The sequence below is a fragment of the Felis catus genome, chromosome B3 (genome assembly GCF_018350175.1).
Source record: "Felis catus isolate Fca126 chromosome B3, F.catus_Fca126_mat1.0, whole genome shotgun sequence".
NCBI classification, from domain to species: Eukaryota; Metazoa; Chordata; class Mammalia; order Carnivora; family Felidae; genus Felis; species Felis catus.
This window is the reverse complement of record NC_058373.1, coordinates 52797411-52817849: the sequence shown is the minus strand read 5'-3', so window position 1 is coordinate 52817849 and position 20439 is coordinate 52797411. Positions and strand designations below refer to the sequence as shown.

The following is a 20439-nucleotide window of genomic DNA, read 5'->3' as shown; positions in this document are numbered from 1 at the left end:
GATCTTGTCTTTTGGCTTCAGAAAGTTTTTTTTTTTTTTTTGGTGCTCTACTGAAATCTTTACATTCTAATGTTATTATTATTTTTAAAGTTATTGTTCTCTAGTGGCTTGGTTGTATGCAAGCCTCTTTTCTAAGAGTATTGCTGAGCTCCTTAGGTATCATAGTAATGTTTTCTGCTCTCTGGGATCAATGCCAATCACTGGGGTGCTTTAAGAGGGGCAGACCCACAAGTGGTGGGTAGTTTTACCCCAGCCATGGCCCCAGGAGGAAGACTCTCATTTCCCAGTTTTCTTATATTGCCCAGTCTTGGGAATGGAGGTAGAGCACAGGGAACCTGTACAATCCCTCTCCCTCAAAGACATCCAGCTGGGTCTCTTTGCCAGGATACCTACTGGTGCCCAGATACTGGGGTCTTCTTCTGATCACAGAAGAAGGGGAAGTTTGAAGACTATGTGCTTACATGCACAGCTTTAAGAAAGCAACACACATTCCATTCAAGAACATATCCCAGAGTGACATGAGCAAGATGGCAGAGTGGGAAGACCCTCTTTATCCACAAACACGTTTATTCAGCAACAATTCACAGACAAGTTCCTTTTGTGAGAAGTTCGGAAACTAATTGAAAGGTTTTTCACCCCAGGCAAACATGAAGCCAGGGTCACTGTAGCCAGGAGGGAAATTCAGGACATAATTTTTGCCAGAATTCCTACCCTCAGCACAGTACCTTATGATCAGGAAGAGACTCCCTAGGTCCTAGGTTTTCACAGGGAGGGAAAGAGTTAGTTTGTTCATCCCATGGTCCAACTTTTCCAAAAAGGGCTCCCCAGAGAATTGGCTTCTGTCTTGCCAGTCTTGGGGCTCTTATGAGCCCAACACAGTCTAGCCACTCAGAGGGGGAACAGAGACAATGACTTGGACTGGGAAATCCCATGGCATCTCCCCCTCTGCTCAGCACAGAGAAAGCAAGCTAAACCATAGCTGCCTGCTTCTCCCTGGCAAGGGAAAGAGCTGGTTCAGGCTTCCAACACCACAACTTTCCTGGGAGCTTCCCAAAGGACTGGTTCTAACTTGCCTGTCTTGGAGTGCTGATATGACCTGACATAATCTGACTGCCTGGGGGCTAGTGAGAACAGCTACAGAGATTTGGGTTGACAGTCACCATAGTATACTTTCCTGGTTCAGCACAGAACAAGCAGAGATAGATAGATAGATCGATAGATAAATAGATAGATAGACAGTTCCAAGATTCTCCCTGAGGAAGGAAAAATTGGACAGATGGTCCCAAGTTTGGCTTTGATGGCTTCAATCTCACTTGTTCCAGTGCACTGATAGGACCCAGCATACTCTAGACATCTAGGAGCTGCAAAGAACATAGAAAGTGGGTTAGATTAGCACAAAAGATTGGGAGGTCCCTAGAATCTCTGGCAAGGCTGATTGGTGTGGGTCTTCTCCTGTACACAGCCAGTCTGGGAGAGGTGGCTGTTTTGTCTACTGCAGACCAACCCAGCATCAAGCAAAGTGAAGGATCAGGCAAAGATGTCACAAAGGAACACAATAAATCTTCACAAAACAATCCTAATGAAATAGAGTTATATGCTATGCCTGACAGAGAATTCAAAATAACTTGTCATAAAAATGCACACTGAGGCCAGGAGAATATGAATAAAGTGATAATTTCAATAAAGAAATAGAAAATGTAAAAAAGGACAAATAGAAATTATGGAGCTGAAGAACACAATAGCTAAACTTAAAAATTCACTAGAGCTGGTTCAAAGACTAGATCAAATAGAAGAAAGGGTCAGTGAATCTTAAGATAAGTCATAGGAAATAATTCAGTCAGAGGAGAAAAGGGGGGTGGGGGGAAGAATTAAAGAGTGTAGAAAGCTTAAGGGACTTATGAGACATCACCAAACAAGCTGACATACACATTGGGGGAATTCCAGAAGGAGAAAAGAGACAAAGGACCAAGAAGCTTATTCAAAGAAATAACAGCTGAACATTTCTCCCCAGGTCTGGGTAAGGAAATGGATATCCAAGTCCAAGAAGCCCAAAAAAGATCAAAAAAGAAGAAGCAAAAAAAAAAAAAAAAAAAAAAAAAAGATCACACTGAGACACATTATAATCAAATTGTCAAAATTCCAAGACTATCATATTCATAAGATAGTCATAAGACTATCAGTGATTTCTTAGCAGAAACCTTGCAGGTTAGAAAGAAGTGGTATGATAAATTTTAAGTACTCAAGGGAAAAAAAAACCAGCAACCAAGAATACTGTACCCAACAAAACTATCCTGCAAAATGAAGCCGAGATAAAGACTTTCAGACAAAAGGTAAAGGGAGTTCATCACCATTAGACCTCCTTACAAGAAATACTAAAGGAAGTTCTTCAAGTTGAAATGAAAAGGCACCAGACATCAGCACAATAGCATAAGAAAGTATAAAATGTGTTAGTAAAGGTAAATATATACGCAAATACAGAATACTGTGTTACTGTAATGGTAGTAGGTAAATTAGTTTTAATCCTAGTATAAAAAAGACGAAAGTATTAACTATAACTAACAATTCATTAAAAGAGAAACAGTATGAATAGATATGATTGTGACAACAACAAAGAATGTGAAGAGATGCTTGAAGATTGGAGAGGTCCAACTCCTGAATTCCAGGGCACTCTGAGAGCCCCACAAGGAGAAAGAAAATTATGAATAGGACTGAGTTTAAGTTTCCTACTACCTCTGTGGGAAACATGGGTGTTCAAATAAAAATTGAGTTTTATAAAGTAAAAAAAAATAATAAAATAAAAATTAAAATTAAAAAAAAGAATGTGAAGAGAGAAGTTATAGCGTAAAGTTTTTATATGTGATTGCACAACTTAAAATAGACTGTTTTTATGAGCTTAAAATAGATTGTTATAATTATGAGATATTTTACATAAGCCAAAAGTAACCACCAACACCAAAAATATCTATAGAAATTACACAAAAGAAAAAGAAAAGAATTTTAAAAATATCAATACTATGGGGTGCCTGGGTGGCTCAGTCTGTTAGGCATCCAACTTCAGCTCAGGTCATGATCTTGCAGTGTATGAGTTTGAGCCCGATGTCAGACTCTGTGCTGACAGCTCAGCACCTGGAGCCTGCTTCAGATTGTGTCTCCCTCTCTCTGCCCCTCCCCTGCTCACACCTCTGTCTCTCTGTCTCTCTCTCAAAAGTAAATAAACGTTAAAAAAAATTTTTTTTAAATATCAATACCAAAAAATCAACAAAATACAAAATAAGACAGCAAGAGAGGGAAAGACACAAAAAGAATTACAAGACTAACAGAAAACAAAATGGCAATATTAAATCCTTGCCTACAAGTAATTTAAATGTGAATGGATTAAACTCCCCAATCAAAAGACATAAAGTGTCTGGATAGATAAGAAAAAAAGACCCAACAATATGCTATCTATAAGAAACTCAACTTAAGTTTAAGTACATACATAGGCTGAAAGTGAACAGATGGGAAAAGAGAGTCCATACATATGGTAACCAAGAGAGAACAGAGGTGGCTATAGATATACCACACAAAATAAACTTTGCGTCAAAAACTATTAGAAGAAACAAAGAAGAGCATTATATGAGGATAAAAGGGTCAATTTACTAGGAAGATATGACAATTATAAATATATAATTGCACCCAATATTAGAACACTTCAGTATATAAGGCAAACATTGACAGAACTGTAGGGAGAAATAGATAGCAATACAATAATAGCAGGAGACTTCAATACTTCACTTTTAATAATGAATAGAACATTCAGACAGAAAACCAATAAGGAAACACAGGATTTGAACAACACTGTGGACCAAATGAACCTAAGAGGCATATCTAACCAACAGCAGGAGAACATACATTCTTCTCAAGTACACATGGAATTTTCTCCAGGATAGATCACATGTTAGGTTACAAAACCAGGCTTAACAAGTTTAAGAAGACTGAAATCATACCAAGTATCTTTTATGAAATGAATCTAGAAATCAATACCAAAAGGAATCTGTGAAATTTACAGATACATGGAAATTAAATAACATACTCTTTTGTTAATGTTTATTTATTATTTTTGAGAGAGAGGGCAGAGTGTGAGCAGGGGAGGGGCAGAGAGAGAGGGAGACACAGGAGCTGAAGCAGCCTCCAGGATCTGAGCTGTCAGAAGAGAACCTGATGTGGAGCCCAAACCCATGAACCAGGAGATCATGATCTGAGCTAAGTTGGATCCTCCAAAGTGCTTCAAAGTTGAACACCACTCAGACACCCCTAAGCAACATATTCTTGAACAAAAATTGGTTCAAAGAAGAAATCAAAAGGAAATTAGAAAATACATCAGGTCAAACCAACAACAACAACAACAAAAAACCTATGACTCACCAAGATTTATGATATGTAGCAAAAGCAGTACTAAAAGGGAAATTTGTTGAGAGTAAAAAGAAGAAGGGATAGAGAGAATAAAGATCTCAAATAAACAACCTAACTTTACACCTCAAGGAGCTAGAAAAAGAACAAACTCAGCCAAAAATTAGCAAGGAAATAACAAAAGATTGGTGCAAAAATCAATGAAACAGAGAATAAGAAATTAATTTAAAAAACAAAAACAAAACAGGTTCTCCTGGGTGGCTCATTCAGTTAAGCATCTGATTTTTGGTTTTGGCTCATGTCGTGGTCTCACAGTTTCATGGGTCTGAGCCCTGGATCAGGCTCTGTGCTGACAATGCAGAGCCTGCTTGGGATTCTCTCTCGTTCTCTCTCTCTCTCTCTCTCTCTCTCTCTCTCTCTCCTTCTCCCTCTCTCTCTCTCTGTATCCCTCCCTCACTCACACTGTCTCTGTCTCTCTCAAATTAAATAGGTTAAAAAATTAAATTATATTAAATCAAAAACAAAAACTGGGGTGCCTGGCTGGCTCAGTTGTTTACACTCCAACTCTTGATTTGGACTTACATCATGATCTCACAGTTGTGGGTTCAGTCCCATGTTGGGCTCTGTGCTTGGCGTGGAGCCTGCTTGGGGTTCTGTCTCTTCCTTATCCCTCTGCCCCCACATCAAAACAAAAACAACAACAATAACAACAACAAAATGAAACCAAGAAATGGTTCTTTCAAGAACCAAAGATAAACGAAATTGAATAATCCTTAGATAGACTAAGGAAAAAAGAAGGCTAAAATAAATAAAATCAGTAATGAAAGAGGAGACATTACCTCTGATGCCACAGAAATAAAAGAGGATCATAACAGGCTACTATGAACAATCATGCAGTAACAAATTGAATAACCTAGAAGAAATGGATAAATTCCTAGAAACATACAACCTACCAAGACTGAATCATAAAGATATAGAAAATCTAAACAGACCTATAATTAGCATTCAGGTTGAATCAGTAATTAAAAACCTCCTAATAAACAAAAGCCCAGGACCAGATGGCTTCACTGGTGAATTCTACAAAACATTTAAAGAATTAATGCCAATCCTCAAACTTTTAGAAAAGATTGAAAAGAAAGGAACACTTTCACACTCATTTTATGGGCAGCATAATCCTGATACCAAAAGCAAAGACACCATATATGAAAAAATAAAATTGTAGGGCAATATCCCTGATGAATAAAGATGCAAAAATGTTCAGTGAAATACTTACAAATTGAATCCAGCAGCACATTAAAAGGATCATACACCAAAGCCAGGTGGAATTTATCCCTGGGATACAAGGATGTTTCAACATATAAAATTCAATTAATGAGATACCTCATGTTAACAGAATAAAGGATAAAAATCACATGATTGTCTCCAGATCAAAATAATCAAATAATCAAAACAGCATAGTACTGGCATAAGGAAAGACGTATAGACAAATGGAACAAAATAGAGAACACAGAAATAAATCCATGCATATGTAATTAACAAGTGTGACAAGAATATGCAATGGGAAAAGAATAATCTCTTCAACAAACAGTGTTGAGAAAACTGGATGTAAATATACGAGGAATGATACTGGATTCTTATCTTACACCATACACAAAAATCAACTCAAAATGGATTAAAGACTTAAATTTAAGACCTGAAACTGTAGAACTCCTAGAAGAAATAGTGAAAAAGCTTCATGACAGTGGTCTTGGTAATAATTTCATGATCTGACACAAAAGCAGGCAGCAAAAGCAAAAATAGACAAGTGGGACTACATCAAACTAAAAAACTTCCTCACAGCAAAAAAAAAAAAAAAAAAAAAAATCAAGACTGAAAAGGCAACATATGAAATGGGGAAAAATATTTTCAAACCATATATCTGATAAAGGGTTGGCCTCCAAAATATATAAAGAACCCATATAACTCAGTTGCAAAAACAAACAAAAATCCTAATAACCCAATTAAAAATGGGCTAAGTACTTGAGTAGATACTTCCCCCAAAGAAGCCACACAAATGGCCAATAGGCATATAAAAAAATGCTCAACATCACTAATCATCAGGGAAAGGCAAACCAAAACAACGAGATATTACCCTCACACCTATCAGAATGGCTATTACCAAAACAAAACAAAAGACAACAAGTGTCATAGAGAAATTGGACACTGTCGGTGGAACTGTCAGATGGTGCAGCTGCTATGGAAAACAGTACGGAGTTTCCTCAAAAAATTAAAAATAGAACTATCACATGATCCAGCAAACCCACTCTGGGTATTTATGCAAAAGAATTGAAATCAGGATCTTGAAGAGATATCTGCATTCCAGCGTTCATCGCAGCACTATTCACAATAGCCAAGATGTGGAAACAACTTAAATATCCATTGACAGATGGGAAAAGAATATGTGGCATATACATACCTGGAATATTACTTATCCTTAAAAAAGAAATTCTGCAATATGAGACAACATGGATGAGCCTTGAAGACATTATGCTAAGTAAGCCCATCATAGACAAATACCACATGATTTTACTAATATGAGGTATCTAAAACATTCAAATTCATAGAATCAAAGACTGGAATTAATAGTTGTTGGGGAGTGAGGTAAGGAGGAAATGGGAAGTCACTAATGAAAGGACATAATGTTTTATTTAAGCAAGATGAGTAAGTTTTAGAGATCTGCCATACAACATTGTACCTATATGCAACAATACTGTATCATACAACTAAAAATTTGCTAAGAGAGGAGATCTTGTGTAAGTGTTCTTACCACAATAACATAAATTTTTTTAAAAAAGAAACAGGGAAAAATGACATGTGAGAATAATTCATTCCTAATAACTTGGTCAGACTTTAAAACGAAAGAAGAAAGAAGAGAAGGAAAGAAGGAAGGAAGGGAGGGAAGGGTGGGTGAAGGAGAGGGGAAGGGAGGGGAGGAGTGGGGAGGGAGAGAGGAAGTAAAGAGTAGGAGAGATATAGCCTAATATCTCACAGTTATGCACATCTCTTAAAAAAGAAGTCATCTCAGTTCAGAGTCTGTAGTCTGACCTGCATTCCCCCTGGCTGGGGACAGTCCTCCAGTCCCCTGGTTCTGCAGATGGAGTGCCATCTCTCCAGACTTGGCATTGCAGGAATCCCTTTTAGTCTCTTTCACTTAGACTTTGGAGAGGTGGGGCACATCTAATCTTGCTTGTCATTCTGGCTTCTGACCTCAAGGAGGAAAAGCTTTGGTCTCTCAATCCCCAAATTCACCTTTTGTTCAGGTTCCATATTCATCTCTGAGATGTAGGGATGACAGTTCCCCTACCTGGTCTCCAGGAAATCATTCTGACATCATTGCTCTCCCTGAACCCTCCATAAAATGCTAGGCTGGGGACTGGCTTTCTCTCTCTTGCGTAGTTTACATATTCTAGCAATCAGTGCTTGCCCCGCCTTTGTTTTTAAGTCTTGGAGCCAAGCCGCTCTAAGCCCTTTTCCATTTCATCAGTTTGAATCCTTTCCCTGCCCTGTTTTTCCACTTCCTGTCCATCATCTTGAGCATTCCTGACTGGCCCTAGATTTGGGTCAAGAAGGTTCCCACTTTCAATGAAGAGAGTGTGGATGAATGCTGGTGTGGTTTCAACAGTGTGATCTTGAGCAAGTCACTTAAACTTCGTGAGCCTCACTTTCTCATCTGTGAAATGGTTATAAGATCTCCCCTGCTCACTTCACAAGCTTATTATAGGGCTCAAATGACATGAGAAAGTACTTTGAAAACTGAAGTGCCCTACACTGTGTAAAGCTTTATTTTGTCCTTTCAAAAACAGTGGTTCAAGTTTCTTAAGTGGGGCTTTGCAGTATTAAGTTATTTCCATGGATTTAGCCATTTCGAAGCTATTGGTAGAGCTTTTCTTTATAAGTTCATTCTGTCTCTGAAAACAATTGCTTTTTTATTTACTGAAAGGCCATAACTCTGGGTGAAAAAGAAGGCTTCTCTCCACTGTCTGATAGGATTACAATTTAAAGTTCACTACCATTAGACTTGCAGACCTGTCTTTGACACTAATCAGGATTCTTACACCATACACATCAGGTGGCTGATGTGGTAGACATGGAGATGTGCCCCACTTCTCCTTTCAAGAAAGGACTTGCTGTCCAGCTGCAGGGAGTGAGGTCAGGGTGTGCCTCAGCTTTGAGAATCACCTGGCCCAAGGTCACACCCTTCCTGGGGCAGCCAACATCTGCCCTGTGACTGGGTGAGATTGGGGTGAAATCTAAGCCTATTCTGGCCTGACAAGTGACATTGTGTTGGGCAACACTGGATTCAGAGCTCCCCATGCAGTTGGCTGAGGCTTTGCAAGACTGCATTGAGTTGGACTTCATCCTCTACCCAAACCTACTTCCTCTCTTTCCTTCACAGATGCTGATCCCTAATAAACATCTTGCACACTGGATTCCATCTCAGCATCTGTTCCAGAGAACCCAACCTATAATAATCAGCTATGATGTACCAGTAAGGCAGAATGGGTGGGGTGGGGAGGGGCATGTATATTGAAAAACAAGAAAATAAGGAACATACAGGAAGGGTAGAGGGACAATTTGAAAGAGCCCTGCTGTACAACCTCAGACAGATCCGTGTCTAACAATGATTGGGTGACTCAGATACTGTACTTATGATAGGTGGAAATCTGTTGTTACTCGCCTAACTTAGAACAGGATTTCATAAGGGAAGCAATATCTTGTATTCTTATTCCCAGTGCTAGAGATGACCTGATTTGATGATCTCACCTTGAAGTACCAAAGGCTGACTTCTCAAAAAATGCAAATATCTGCTGGGTATCATAAAATAACCCCAGCTAGTATCAAGATTAGCCAAATCACCTAAATGTTAGTCATGGTTCTATGTTTCAACTATCTTTAAATGTGCAATGAAAGAGAAAAATAGCATTTTCTAGAATTCATTGTCTTCTTATTTCATTTGGAAAGATGGGTTTGAAGGTTGAGATTTAGCCTGGTAGAGGTCAGAGATAGTTTCTGTAGTGACAGAAGCCACTGCAAATCCTGGCAATAAAAGATAATCCTTGAAAATGAAAATATGTCATCTGTTAACCCAACCCTCCATCCCCTGCACACACTTAAAACCCCTAACTAACTTCCCATTGTTCTTACAATAAAAACCTCAGTCCTACATGGTCCCACCCAGAGTCTGGCCCCTAACTTAGTCTCCAGCCTTACTTCATTCCCTTTTCCTCCTTGCCCCTTAGGTTCTTTATGCTACAGCCACATTGGCCTTCTTGTGGTTCCTCAAATAAACCATGTTGCCTCCTGTCATAGGATCTCACACATGCTATCCCCTCTGCCTATGACTCTCCCACCCACACCAACACCTAGTTAACTAGGTGACCCCACACCCTACATCTAGGATAGGTTTCTCAGTGATATGATCTCACAGAATCACACTCCTTTCTTTAGGACATCTATCTCTTTATCTCATTTAGAATTATATCCTCATGCAAATTACTTGGCTAATTCCATCTCCCCACTTAGACCACAGGCTTCAGGAAGGCAGAACTGATGTCTGGTTTTGCTCTCCATCCTATTCTTAGCTCCTAGCACAATTCCTGGCAGATAGGAAGCACCCAATTTGTTGAATAAATGAATAAATGAATGAGTGAATGAACAAAGAAATTTCTGGAGTTTTTTGTTTGTTTTTGGTTGGGAGGCTTGAAATTTCGTGCAGTTAAAATGTAGAAATGGAGAGTTAAAAACCAGACATGGTTGGGTGGAAGATGTGTTTGGTAGCAACTATTATGGAGATTTTCTCCCTAACCCCTGGCCAGAGGGCAGGATGGGGGTGGCGAGGCAGCACAGCACCATCAGCAGTCACAGCATACCTGCCAACCTCATCACAGAGGATCAAAATACCCAACTTCCAGGCCTTAGAGTAAGTGAAAATTATTCACTTTACAGTAGGAAATGCTGTGGAATTAAAGTTGGAGTATATTCTTGAATTGGATATTTTTCTCCAGGGCCCTAAAGTTTACTAGCTGGAATCATTTTTTAAGGACCATTCTATTTAACCTTTGAAAATGAAAGCATCTGCCTTCTAATGGAAAAGGTACTTCTCATTGTAAAGATAGCACACAATGTTCTTGGCCTCTTTGGTCTCCAGAAAAGGAAAGTCAGATATCTCCCTGTGTCCTCACTATATCTTGAACCCCTATGTCAACAAAATAGGCCAGATTAATAGCTAACTCTTTTTTTTAGAATTACTTATTACTAAAACTACCAGCCCATCCTGAGAAATACTAGGTAGGACAGTCTATATAGATGTATCTGCCCCTCAAGGAGCCATAGGAGGCTTAGGAAGCTAGAGATGGAAAGGCCCTAAATAATCTCAAGGCTACTGTGTTCAGAAAAGAAGCCAAGTTTATCATGAATTGAAAAGTTTTATTCCTCAAAAAGCATCAGAAAAACTGTAATTAGCTAATCAAATTATTTATCAAATATTCCTACTTGGCATAAGCCCTATTGTGTCATAGTGAAAAGGTGTCCCTTTCTTAAGGATATTATAACCCAACAAAAGAAGTAAGATTTGGAAGAACTATAATGTTGGTCAACAACACAAGGTACAGCATAAGTGTTAGCAAAGTTCAGACAGCCCACAGCCAATAGCACTAATGACCACTGAGCTAGCTATGAGATAGATATGATTACACTCTCCTTTGAAAAGCTGAGTAACATACCCAAGGATGTAAATTTAAAAAGCAGTTCCAAGGGGCACTTGGGTGGCTCAGTCAGTTGAGCGTCTGACTTTGGCTCAGGTCATGATCTCACGGTCCAAGATTTCGAGCCCCTCATCGGGCTCTGTGCTGATGGCTCAGAGTCTGGAGCCTGCTTTGGATTCTGTGTGTCCCTCTCTCTCTGCCCCTCCCCTGCTCATGCTCTCTCTCTCTCTCTCTCTCTCAAAAATAAACAAACATTAAGAAAAAATTTTTAAAGAGTTTCAAACTTAGTTCTATCTGATTCCAAAGCCCATGCTCATAGCCTCTGAGTTCCTGGGGCTTGTAGAGTTCAGGGAGAGGGAGAATTGAGGCTGGCATGGAAGGCAAGGCTTGATGAGGAACATGGTTCTGAACTAGGCCTTAACCAGGCACAATGCTCACTGAGATAAGAGAGAGAAGGAGGAAGGTCAATGCATGGAGCTGTCGTGGAATGAGGATGTAGAGAGATGACAGAGAAGAAAGGGGAAGGAGTACAGAGTGAAGCCAGCTGCTTGGATACAGTCATCTTGGGAGGAGTGGTTAATGAGGACACCTGCCTTGTATGTTGTAAAGACTTGACGCACCCTTCTTCTTTCTTATAAAATATTATATTCCTACACAGACGTGGAGAAGACTGGAAGAACAGTTGGGTGGAAAAGGAATCTCCTCTTTCCTTTCCTTTGCTGTCTATCACTCTTTGCTCTCTCTGAGTGCATTATCTCAGATACTCCAGCCAGCCAGCCTAAAGTCCATGTCACAAACTTTTTGAGTCCTACATCCCAAGAAGGGTAGCATCTTGGCCTGAGGTTGCCTGATAAAGCCTGGCTGGTCCCAAATGGAACCAGAACTACATTCCTTCTACTGACTATGGTCTCTGAACCAGAGGGTTTGGGGGCATGTGTATCAGACTACAGTCACTCTCCCTACCACTGGACAGACAGCATTCCAAGGAAGGTAGGTCTAATTCAGTGGCACAAGCAGAGTTTTGTGCTTAAGCTCTACCACCACTAGGCATACATCGTTTTACACAGACATGTGATCACTCTACAGCCTTTTATTCATTTGCTCGTTCACTCATTCAACAGGTAATTAATGAATGGCTATTTCAAGCCAAGGACTGTGCTAGGTGTTGGGGGAGATAAGGTCAAACAATATGTGGCCCCTAATCTCAGGAGCTGTATACTGTTATTGATGATGGGCATTGACAACAGATGGTCAGGCAATAGTAACTAACTATAATGAATGTTAGGATAAAGAGAAGCTCAGGAGGCTCCATGGGACTCACTGCAAGCTGCTTGCCTTGTTCATTTCTACACCTCTAATACCCATCACTATGCCTGACACACAGTAGGTGCTCAGTAAATTTTTAGTGAATTAAATGAAGATCTTACTGGGGTGCCTGGTGGCTCAGTTGGTTGAGTGTCTGACTCTTGATTTCAGCTCAGGTCATGATCCCAGGGTTGTGGGATCAAGCCCCATATCTGGCTCTGTGCTAAGTATAGAGACTGCTTAAGATTTTTTTTTCTCTCTCCCCCTTTGTGCCTTTCCCTGCCTGCACACACTTGGAAGGGAAAGGAAGGGAAGGGAAGGGAAGGGAAGGGAAGGGAAGGGAAGGGAAGGGAAGGGAAGGGAAGGGAAGGGAAGGGGAAAAAGGAAAGAAGAAATGAGATGCCTGGAAATGGACCATTTATTTAAATGAAGATCTTACTAGGCCTGACTCAGCTCTGTCTCTCTGTGGCTTCTCTCCATTGGTCTTAAGCCTGACAGTTGGCATCCTAAGCCTGGATGAGATAAGGATAGGTGACATTCTTCAAATACAGTATGCTAGAGTTGGAGAAACTGGACAAATTAGTCTGTATCACCTCCATCCCCTCCTGGATATCATGCCCCCATAGTTGAGGTCTTTCATGAACCACTTGGAACTTCATGCTTTCCTAATTCCTCCTCATCCTGGATGCCCTCCTTAGAATATGCAAGTTGGTCAATGTCGCAGTTCAATCCAGAGCTTGACACAGAACCTTGAGCGCTCTAGCTGGCTCAATGGTAGGGGGCCACCTCCTCCCCTGAAATAATGGGCTGTGGAAACAGCAATCCTGGCTTTTGATTGGGGTCTTCCAACACCACCAAGGCCTCCAGGAGGCAAATTTGTCCAGGGAAGCAGAGCCATTCTGGGGAAAGCTGAGAAAGGGAGTGAAGAGGTCCTCTGAGGAGACTGAGAAGTGACTCTATTTGGAGGATAGTGATACATCCTCTATCACTTGTACCTTGAGGTACATCGGGCAACTGAGGTGATAGGAAAGGGAGGGTACTGTGAAGGGGTAACTAGGAGGCATGAGGCAACTGCCCCCTCAAGCAAGGCAGGCTGAGTAAGGTCCAGAAAGGCTCTGGCCAGAGCCCAACTCTTCAGCCAGAAATCCCCTCAAAATCAATTGCAGAGTGGTCTTGGGGCATGCTCAAAACCCCTCAGCTGAGCAGTAGCAGAATGGAGTTAGAACCAGGTCTCCTGATGTCCATTCTTGAGTTTTTTTCTCATCACCCTGCTGCCTCCTGAGTATGGGTCTCACGGCAGTTCTTGGCCTGTCATATCCAAGAAGTCTCCCTTCACAGAAGGCTCCTTCATCTCAGGCAGGCAAGGCTTTTCTGGTTCTGATGGGTGGCTTTTTTAATCCTCCAGTACCAACTGTCTCCCTGTTTCTATCCATCCCCTTCCTTGGAAAGATCTCCTGGGGTCTTCAGTGGCCACATGATGGGTAGCCTGGGTTTGCTGCCCAGCAGCAAACCTAGGGACAATGGGCACATGCCTTGGCTTCTGGGCATGCTGATCCTTTTCTCCAGAGAGGTCAGTGTGTGTGTGTGGGGGGGGGGGGGGGGGGGGGGGGGAAGGGGGTGGAATCCAGTGACTTCTCCAGCCTTAAGAATTCCTGTCCTCCTCCTCAGTCTGACCCTCGCTCTGCCAGCCTGGGCCACAGCAGTGCCCACGGGCAGGGCAGTGAGAAAAGGAGGGAGACCTGGGTTTGCTGGTTTTCTTGGCCAGGCACCAGGAGCATCAGTCCTGCCCACCCTTTTTCTGCCAGCCTGCAGTCTCCACTAGCTCCTCTCCCTCTCTCACCCGCCTGTCCCTCCGGGCTGCTCAGGCGCCACCACTACTGTCCCCAACCCGCCCCGCCAGCCTGAGCAAAGGGCAGCGTGACTCACGGCGGCGGCGGCGCTGCCACCAGCCCACGGCTTGCCCGAGGCATATAAAGGCCGCCCGGCGGGCCGCGGCGACTCCTGCCCGGCCCGAGGCGCGCAGAGCATGGCCAGGGGCGCGGAGCGAGGTCGCGGGGACGCCGGCTGGGGGCTGCGGGGCGCTCTGGCGGCGGTGGCGCTGCTCTCGGCGCTCAATGCCGCTGGCACGGTGTTCGCGCTGTGCCAGTGGCGCGGGCTGAGCGCGGCGGTGCAGGCGCTGGAGGCTCAGCAGGGCCGGGAGCAGCGCGAGGACAGCGCCCTGCGCTCCTTCCTGGCCGAGTTGAGTCGCGCGCGGCGCAAGGCGCCGGCTCCTCCCCCGGACCCCGCAAGCGCCGCGCGCAATAAGCGCAGCCACGGCGGGGAGCCCGCGCCGCACATCCGCGCAGAGAGCCACGACATGCTGATGATGATGACCTACTCCATGGTGCCGGTAGGCGGGGGCTTGGCTCCCAGTGGCGCCTCCGCTGGGGTGGGCGTTGGGCAGCGCGGGGAGAGAGGCCCAGAGGTCCTGTGCTCCCCTGGATGGATGGCGAGGAGCCGAGAGAGGGCCCTGGGCTTGAGCACGGCTGGGAATGTCACCTGGGCCAGCACCTTAGCCCTCTGAGGTCAGTTTCCTCATCTGTTCCTCATCCTTTTTTGAGTTGGCAGATAAATGAGGGGCGCAGGCAGTGTTTTTAAGAGCCTACTTTCCTTCCTTACTTCGAACAAAACTTTTCACAGCACGGGGAAGACATTTCTGAGGGCGCAGGCTTCTTCAATAAAAGGATTCTTTTCCTGGCTTCATCTAGTGGTCTGGCTTTTCACCTGGCCTCGGACCATCTTCACGAGATCGGTTAAAGCGAACACAGTCCACTCTAATTTTATCAATCACCTGGGACCTTGATGCATAAAAAAGTTGCTCTTAGGTAAAGCGATTCCAAATGGGAAGATTGATATAGAGAAATTTGCTTAAAATTCACCGTGAAAGCTGAGGTTCTAATGTGGGCTCCAGCGGGTCTATGGAACTCCAGAAATTACCAGTGTGCACTCAAGGGGCCGTGCATCTAGGGAGAGTGCATTAGATTAATTTCATTAGCTTTTCATTCGATTTGCACTCCCCCAAGAAGATTTAAGAAACTCTGCTCTTAAAAAAAAAAAAAAAAAAGGACTTAAAGCAAAGCCTCAAAACTCTTTTTTTTCCAGTTTCAAGTTTTTTTGCTTTTGCTGTTTTCAACTCAATAATTATCTAACAATTACATTCAGATCACATTGCAGTTCCCCATTCCATTTCATTATCCTTTACAACCACAGGAGTCTTGTTTCATTTTATAATTACAAAGATTTCAGTTCTGTCGTCCCAAGAGTGAGCCATACTTCAGAATCCTAGGTATTTGAAGATAAACTCACTTAAAGCTTCTGTTATCATAGAAACTTTTAAATATCTTATATGAGCAGACATGCTTTTGCAACTACAACATGGAAGTATTACACACTGCAATACATCTTTTGAGAGAGACCAAATGTTTCCGTTCCTGGCTTCTTCTTCGTCGTCTTCTTTTTTTAAACCTATGTCATCATTTAACTATCTGGATCCAAGCAAATTTTTTAAAAGACCTCTCTAAAATGAAGAAGACATAGACACACTTTGGGGAATTTACTCTTTCTGTTGGTTCCCTACCATGTATTTTGAGGGTTTTTTTGAAACCCTTCAAGAAGGATGCATCTGAGCATCAACATTTTACATTTTAAATCTAGAAGCTTCTGTATTGCAGCCTGTTCAGTCACTAACCCAACGGGATGGAGAGATCCATTTCTGTGTTAGCCTGAAAGCCAGATTTAACTACTACCACCTTCTCTGTTATAGGTCAGAGGGCAGAAACATCACATTTGTCAGGCTGAGAAGCATTCATAGATTATCACCAACTCACCCACCACGTGTAATGGGTATGCTTTGAGCTTATAGTGTCATTGAAGGAATTTCCATGCAGGTCTGGAGGAAGCAACTGTCATATTGCTGGCTTTCTGGTTGGGAGTAGTTCTCAAGCAGTAGTCTAGGGGTCAACCTGGAAGCACACGAAAATGCAGATTCCAGGGTCGCACCCTCATACTTATAAAATTATCATCCCCAGAATTGTCTTCCTTAAGAAGTCCTCTGATTCCCATTCCCCCACCTTCCCACCCCCTTGTGAGTTTGATACAGGGGTCCAGGGGCCACTTTGAGAAAGCTGCTTTAGATCACTGCTTCTCTACTTTATTTTTTATTTTTTTAGTGTTTACTTATTTATTTTGAGAGAGAGAGAGAGAAAGAGAGAAAATGCTTGCACGTGCACAAATAAGTGAGCAGGAGAGGGGCAGAGAAAGAGGGAGAGAGAGAATCACAAGCAGGCTGTGTGCTCTCAGCACTGAGCCCAGGGGCCAGGGCTCCATCTCACTACCAAACCTTGAGATCAAGACCTGAGCTGAAATCAAGAGCCACTCAGATGCCCACACCACTTCTCTACTTTAATATGCACATGAATATCCTGATGATCTTTTTCAAATGCAGATTCTGACTCAGAAGGTCTAATTTCAGGCTTGAGATTCTGCAGTTCTCATAAGCTTCCGCTGATATCAAAGCTGCTGGTTTGAGGACCACACTTTGAATACCACGGTTCTAGAGTGATGGTTGCACATTGAAATCACGTAGGGAGATTTAAGCATGACTGATGCCTGGATCCCACGACCAGAGATTCTGAATTGTTAGAGGTGCAGCCTGGGGTGCCCGGACATTGGCATACCTTCCTGATGACAGTGAGCAGCATTAAGCATCTCACTTCCACCAGGTCTCTTTTGAGGTCTCTGCTTCAAGCAGAGGAACCAATTTTATTGCTGAAGCCCTTTACTTTATTCTAGCCATATTCTTATCATTCATCTTTGCAAATTTTTCTCATTTTTACTCTCTGCCTTTCTCAGAACAGAGAATTATTCACATGAGGAAATGGTGTTTTAAAAAGCACTTTCACAAGCACCTCTAGTAGAAAAGTTGCTAAGAAAGGCGCCTGGGTGGCTCAGTTGGTAAGCATCTGACTTCAGCTCAGGTCGTGATCTCACGGTTCATAAGTTCAAGCCCCATGTCAGGCTCTGTACTGACAGCTCAAAGCCCTGGAGCCTGCTTAGGAATCTGTGTCTTCTCTCTCTGCCCTTCACCTGCTCGTGCTCTGTCTCTCTCTCTCTCAAAAATAAACATTAAAAACTATTAAAAAAAAAAGTTAAGTTGCTAAGAGAACTGTTTATACATCATGGAGGTCACTGTGCACACATGTTATGGTTGAAATCTATACCTTCCCCCACCCTTTTATACAGCACCAGGAGGTTTTGAATGAGGATGAGAGCAGAGGTTCCCCTCCGCCCTGCCACCCCACTCCACTGAGGTTCCATGTCCTTAGAGATCTAGGAACAAAAAAATAAGTGGTAGGCAGATTAATGTCAGCATTTCAAAAAGGCTCATTTATCCAAGATGAGCCTCCTCAAGCTAACTGGCACTTCAAATTCTGTGCTTTTGGCTGAGAGTATATATCAGCTCAGCATGGTAATCCTGCTTAGCACATTCTGCCCAGAAACTGGTTGTTGGAAGGGCAACATAACTAATCATTACTTAAGAACAGTTAGTTTGGCACAGCCAAACGCATTAAATCCTTAAAAACAACTGGGTACTTTGGAGAAAAGTCATAAGGGCCTGGGTACCACTGAGCTAGACCAGCATTGGGAACCCATCTGCCAGGAACTCATGCAGGAAATACGGCCTCTGTTTAGTCCCCGCCCCACTTCACACTGCCCCCCATCTCACTTTCCCCATCGGCTGCTCTCTCATCCCATTCTCTAGGTCTTACACTTACTGGTGTTCTGGTAGCTTCATCATCCTGTCCAAAATCTAGGGTCATGCCCCCAGTAGGAAAAGGGTTTTATTTCTCACAATGAACACCCTAAGAAGCTCTAAATGGTTGAAGATTTACATTTTTAAAAAATGAAACTCTAAAATTACTAGAGGAAAAGAAGGGTAAATTCATTTTTAATGTTAGAATGGGGAAAATCTTTCTTTTAAACAACTAGAAAGCCAGAAGCAAATAGTAAACAAATATAACTGCATTTAAAAAGCACACACAACAACAAAAACAAGCACATGCACCCCGTAAACAAACGTAAAAGATAAATGACAAACTGGAAAAAAAAATTTGCAGCTCAACTATAGATATAAGGCTAATCTTCTGAATATATATAGCATTCCTATAAGTTAATAAGGAAAAAAAACCACAAGAATTTAATAAGAAAATCAGCAAACATAGGAATCCAATAGGAAAATGGAACACAGTTCTCAGAAAAAGAAATACAAATGTTTCTAAGTAAACATGTAAGAAAAGATGTCTAAGCTTAAAAATACAAATTACACCTGTCCTGAAACATAATTTTCACCTGTCAGAATGACAAAACTACAAACGTCTGACCACACATTCTCTTGGGGAAGCTGAAGAGAAATAGACATGCTTTTGCATTGCTGTTTGGACTGCAAATTAGTATAACCCATATGGAAGGCAATTTGGCAATACCTAAAAACATTACAAATACGTTTACCCTGTGACCCAGAAATATCACTTGTGGGAATTTATCCTGAATATACAAAAAATATATATTTTTTTATATATTCAGGATATATTCATATCCTATGAAATGATATATGCCCATATGCAGTGTGGAATATTTGTAAAAGCAAAATATTTTTATTAACAACCTGTGCCCGTCAGTACGGAACTAGTTAAATAAACTAACCTATGCACCCACTGGAATAGGTAGCTGTAAAATGAGAATGAGGAAATTCTCTATGTGCAATTATTGGAACAGTCCTTGGGATATATTTTAAGTGAAGAAATCAAGGCAGAGAAAAATATATATTGTATTACCTTGTATAAGGAAGAAGCAGAAAAATAAGTGAAGATACTAACAAAAGTACTTACTTAGGGAGAGTGGGGATAAAATGGGAATGAGACTTTCACTGTATAGCTTTGTGTATTATTTTGACATTTGAACCGTATTATTGTGTTACTCTAATTGTGAGTAAAAAGGCCATAACCACAAGGCTACATGGCCGCTGACCCTGGACTGGGGGACAATAGGGTGTGGCAGAGACTTTGCCAGCCTGAAGTTCATGCACTGTGTCTAAAGGGAGGCTCTCAATGATTGTTGCTGTACAAGAGCAAGATTGTTGATTTTTTTTTTGAAGAGAAGTTTAAAAATCTGACTCTTTATTTGAAATCTCTTGGCTTTGAAATATTGACAAAAATTCCAAAAAAATATTTTTAACTGGCTGAGTGCGTTGGCCAAACAACACTCACATTGTTAAGGGCCGTGCTGGGACTACCGAGCTTAGTTCTGAGCAGTCTCTTCTTATAATCATGAGTGGTTTTAAACAAAAATGGCTTTATTTCGCTCCACCACATCCCCTCCCCCACTCATTTCCTACCCTGGTTCTGCAAGGATAGCGGTAACTCTGCCACTGTTATTGTTGGTTGAGTGGAGATGGGTTTCTTTGTGTGTTTGGTTTGGTTTGGGTTTTGTTTTGTTTTTTGGCTTTCTAAAAATCAACTCCACCTTCAGTGGATGGAGATTTCCCGTCACTGTGGCTTTTCAAAAGCATGTGCTCCAGTTTGGAGGATAGTTCTCAAGGAGGAGATGCCAGCGGTGTTAAGCTATGTAATGCATTATTATGACAATCAGAGCTTTTTGTGATGACTGTAATGAGGTACGCTTTTATGGATCTATACATTATCTTGTTTATAGGGGGACATCATATTACCTACACTCAGAGCTCTTGTTTGATTGGATGCTATATTTCCTTGAAGGCCCTAACTTGGCTGTGCCAGGGTTTACCTCCCTTTCCTACTTCTTGGAGTGAATCACTTCCAGGTGATATAAAAGCTGAGGATTTAGGGGCGCCTGGCTGGCTCAGTCGGTTAAGCTTCTAACTCTTGACTTGGGCTCAGGTCATGATCTCACAGTTCATGAGTTCACAAGTCCCCTCATGGAGCTCTGT

At 42.0% G+C, this 20439-nt stretch overlaps 1 protein-coding gene across 21 annotated transcripts in view; it reads left to right on the top strand.

The window, feature by feature from the left end:
* The window catches only part of GLDN (gliomedin), a 103004-nt gene that overhangs the window by 29059 nt on the left and 53506 nt on the right, over window positions 1-20439 (top strand). For 2 of the 21 annotated variants that reach the window (XR_006599245.1, XR_006599243.1), the window contains one exon: window positions 8825-8858. The exons of 17 other annotated variants lie outside the window; for them this stretch is intronic. Coding sequence is in view for 1 of the 4 variants with exons in the window: in XM_003987139.6 (XP_003987188.5) it covers window positions 14464-14826 (363 nt within the window). In the remaining 3 variants the exon portion in view is untranslated. Of the gene's footprint in view, window positions 1-1462; window positions 2998-8824; window positions 8859-14132; window positions 14827-20439 lie in introns of those variants that run through there. 2 more of the 21 variants (XR_006599244.1, XM_003987139.6) reach the window with 2 other exon arrangements.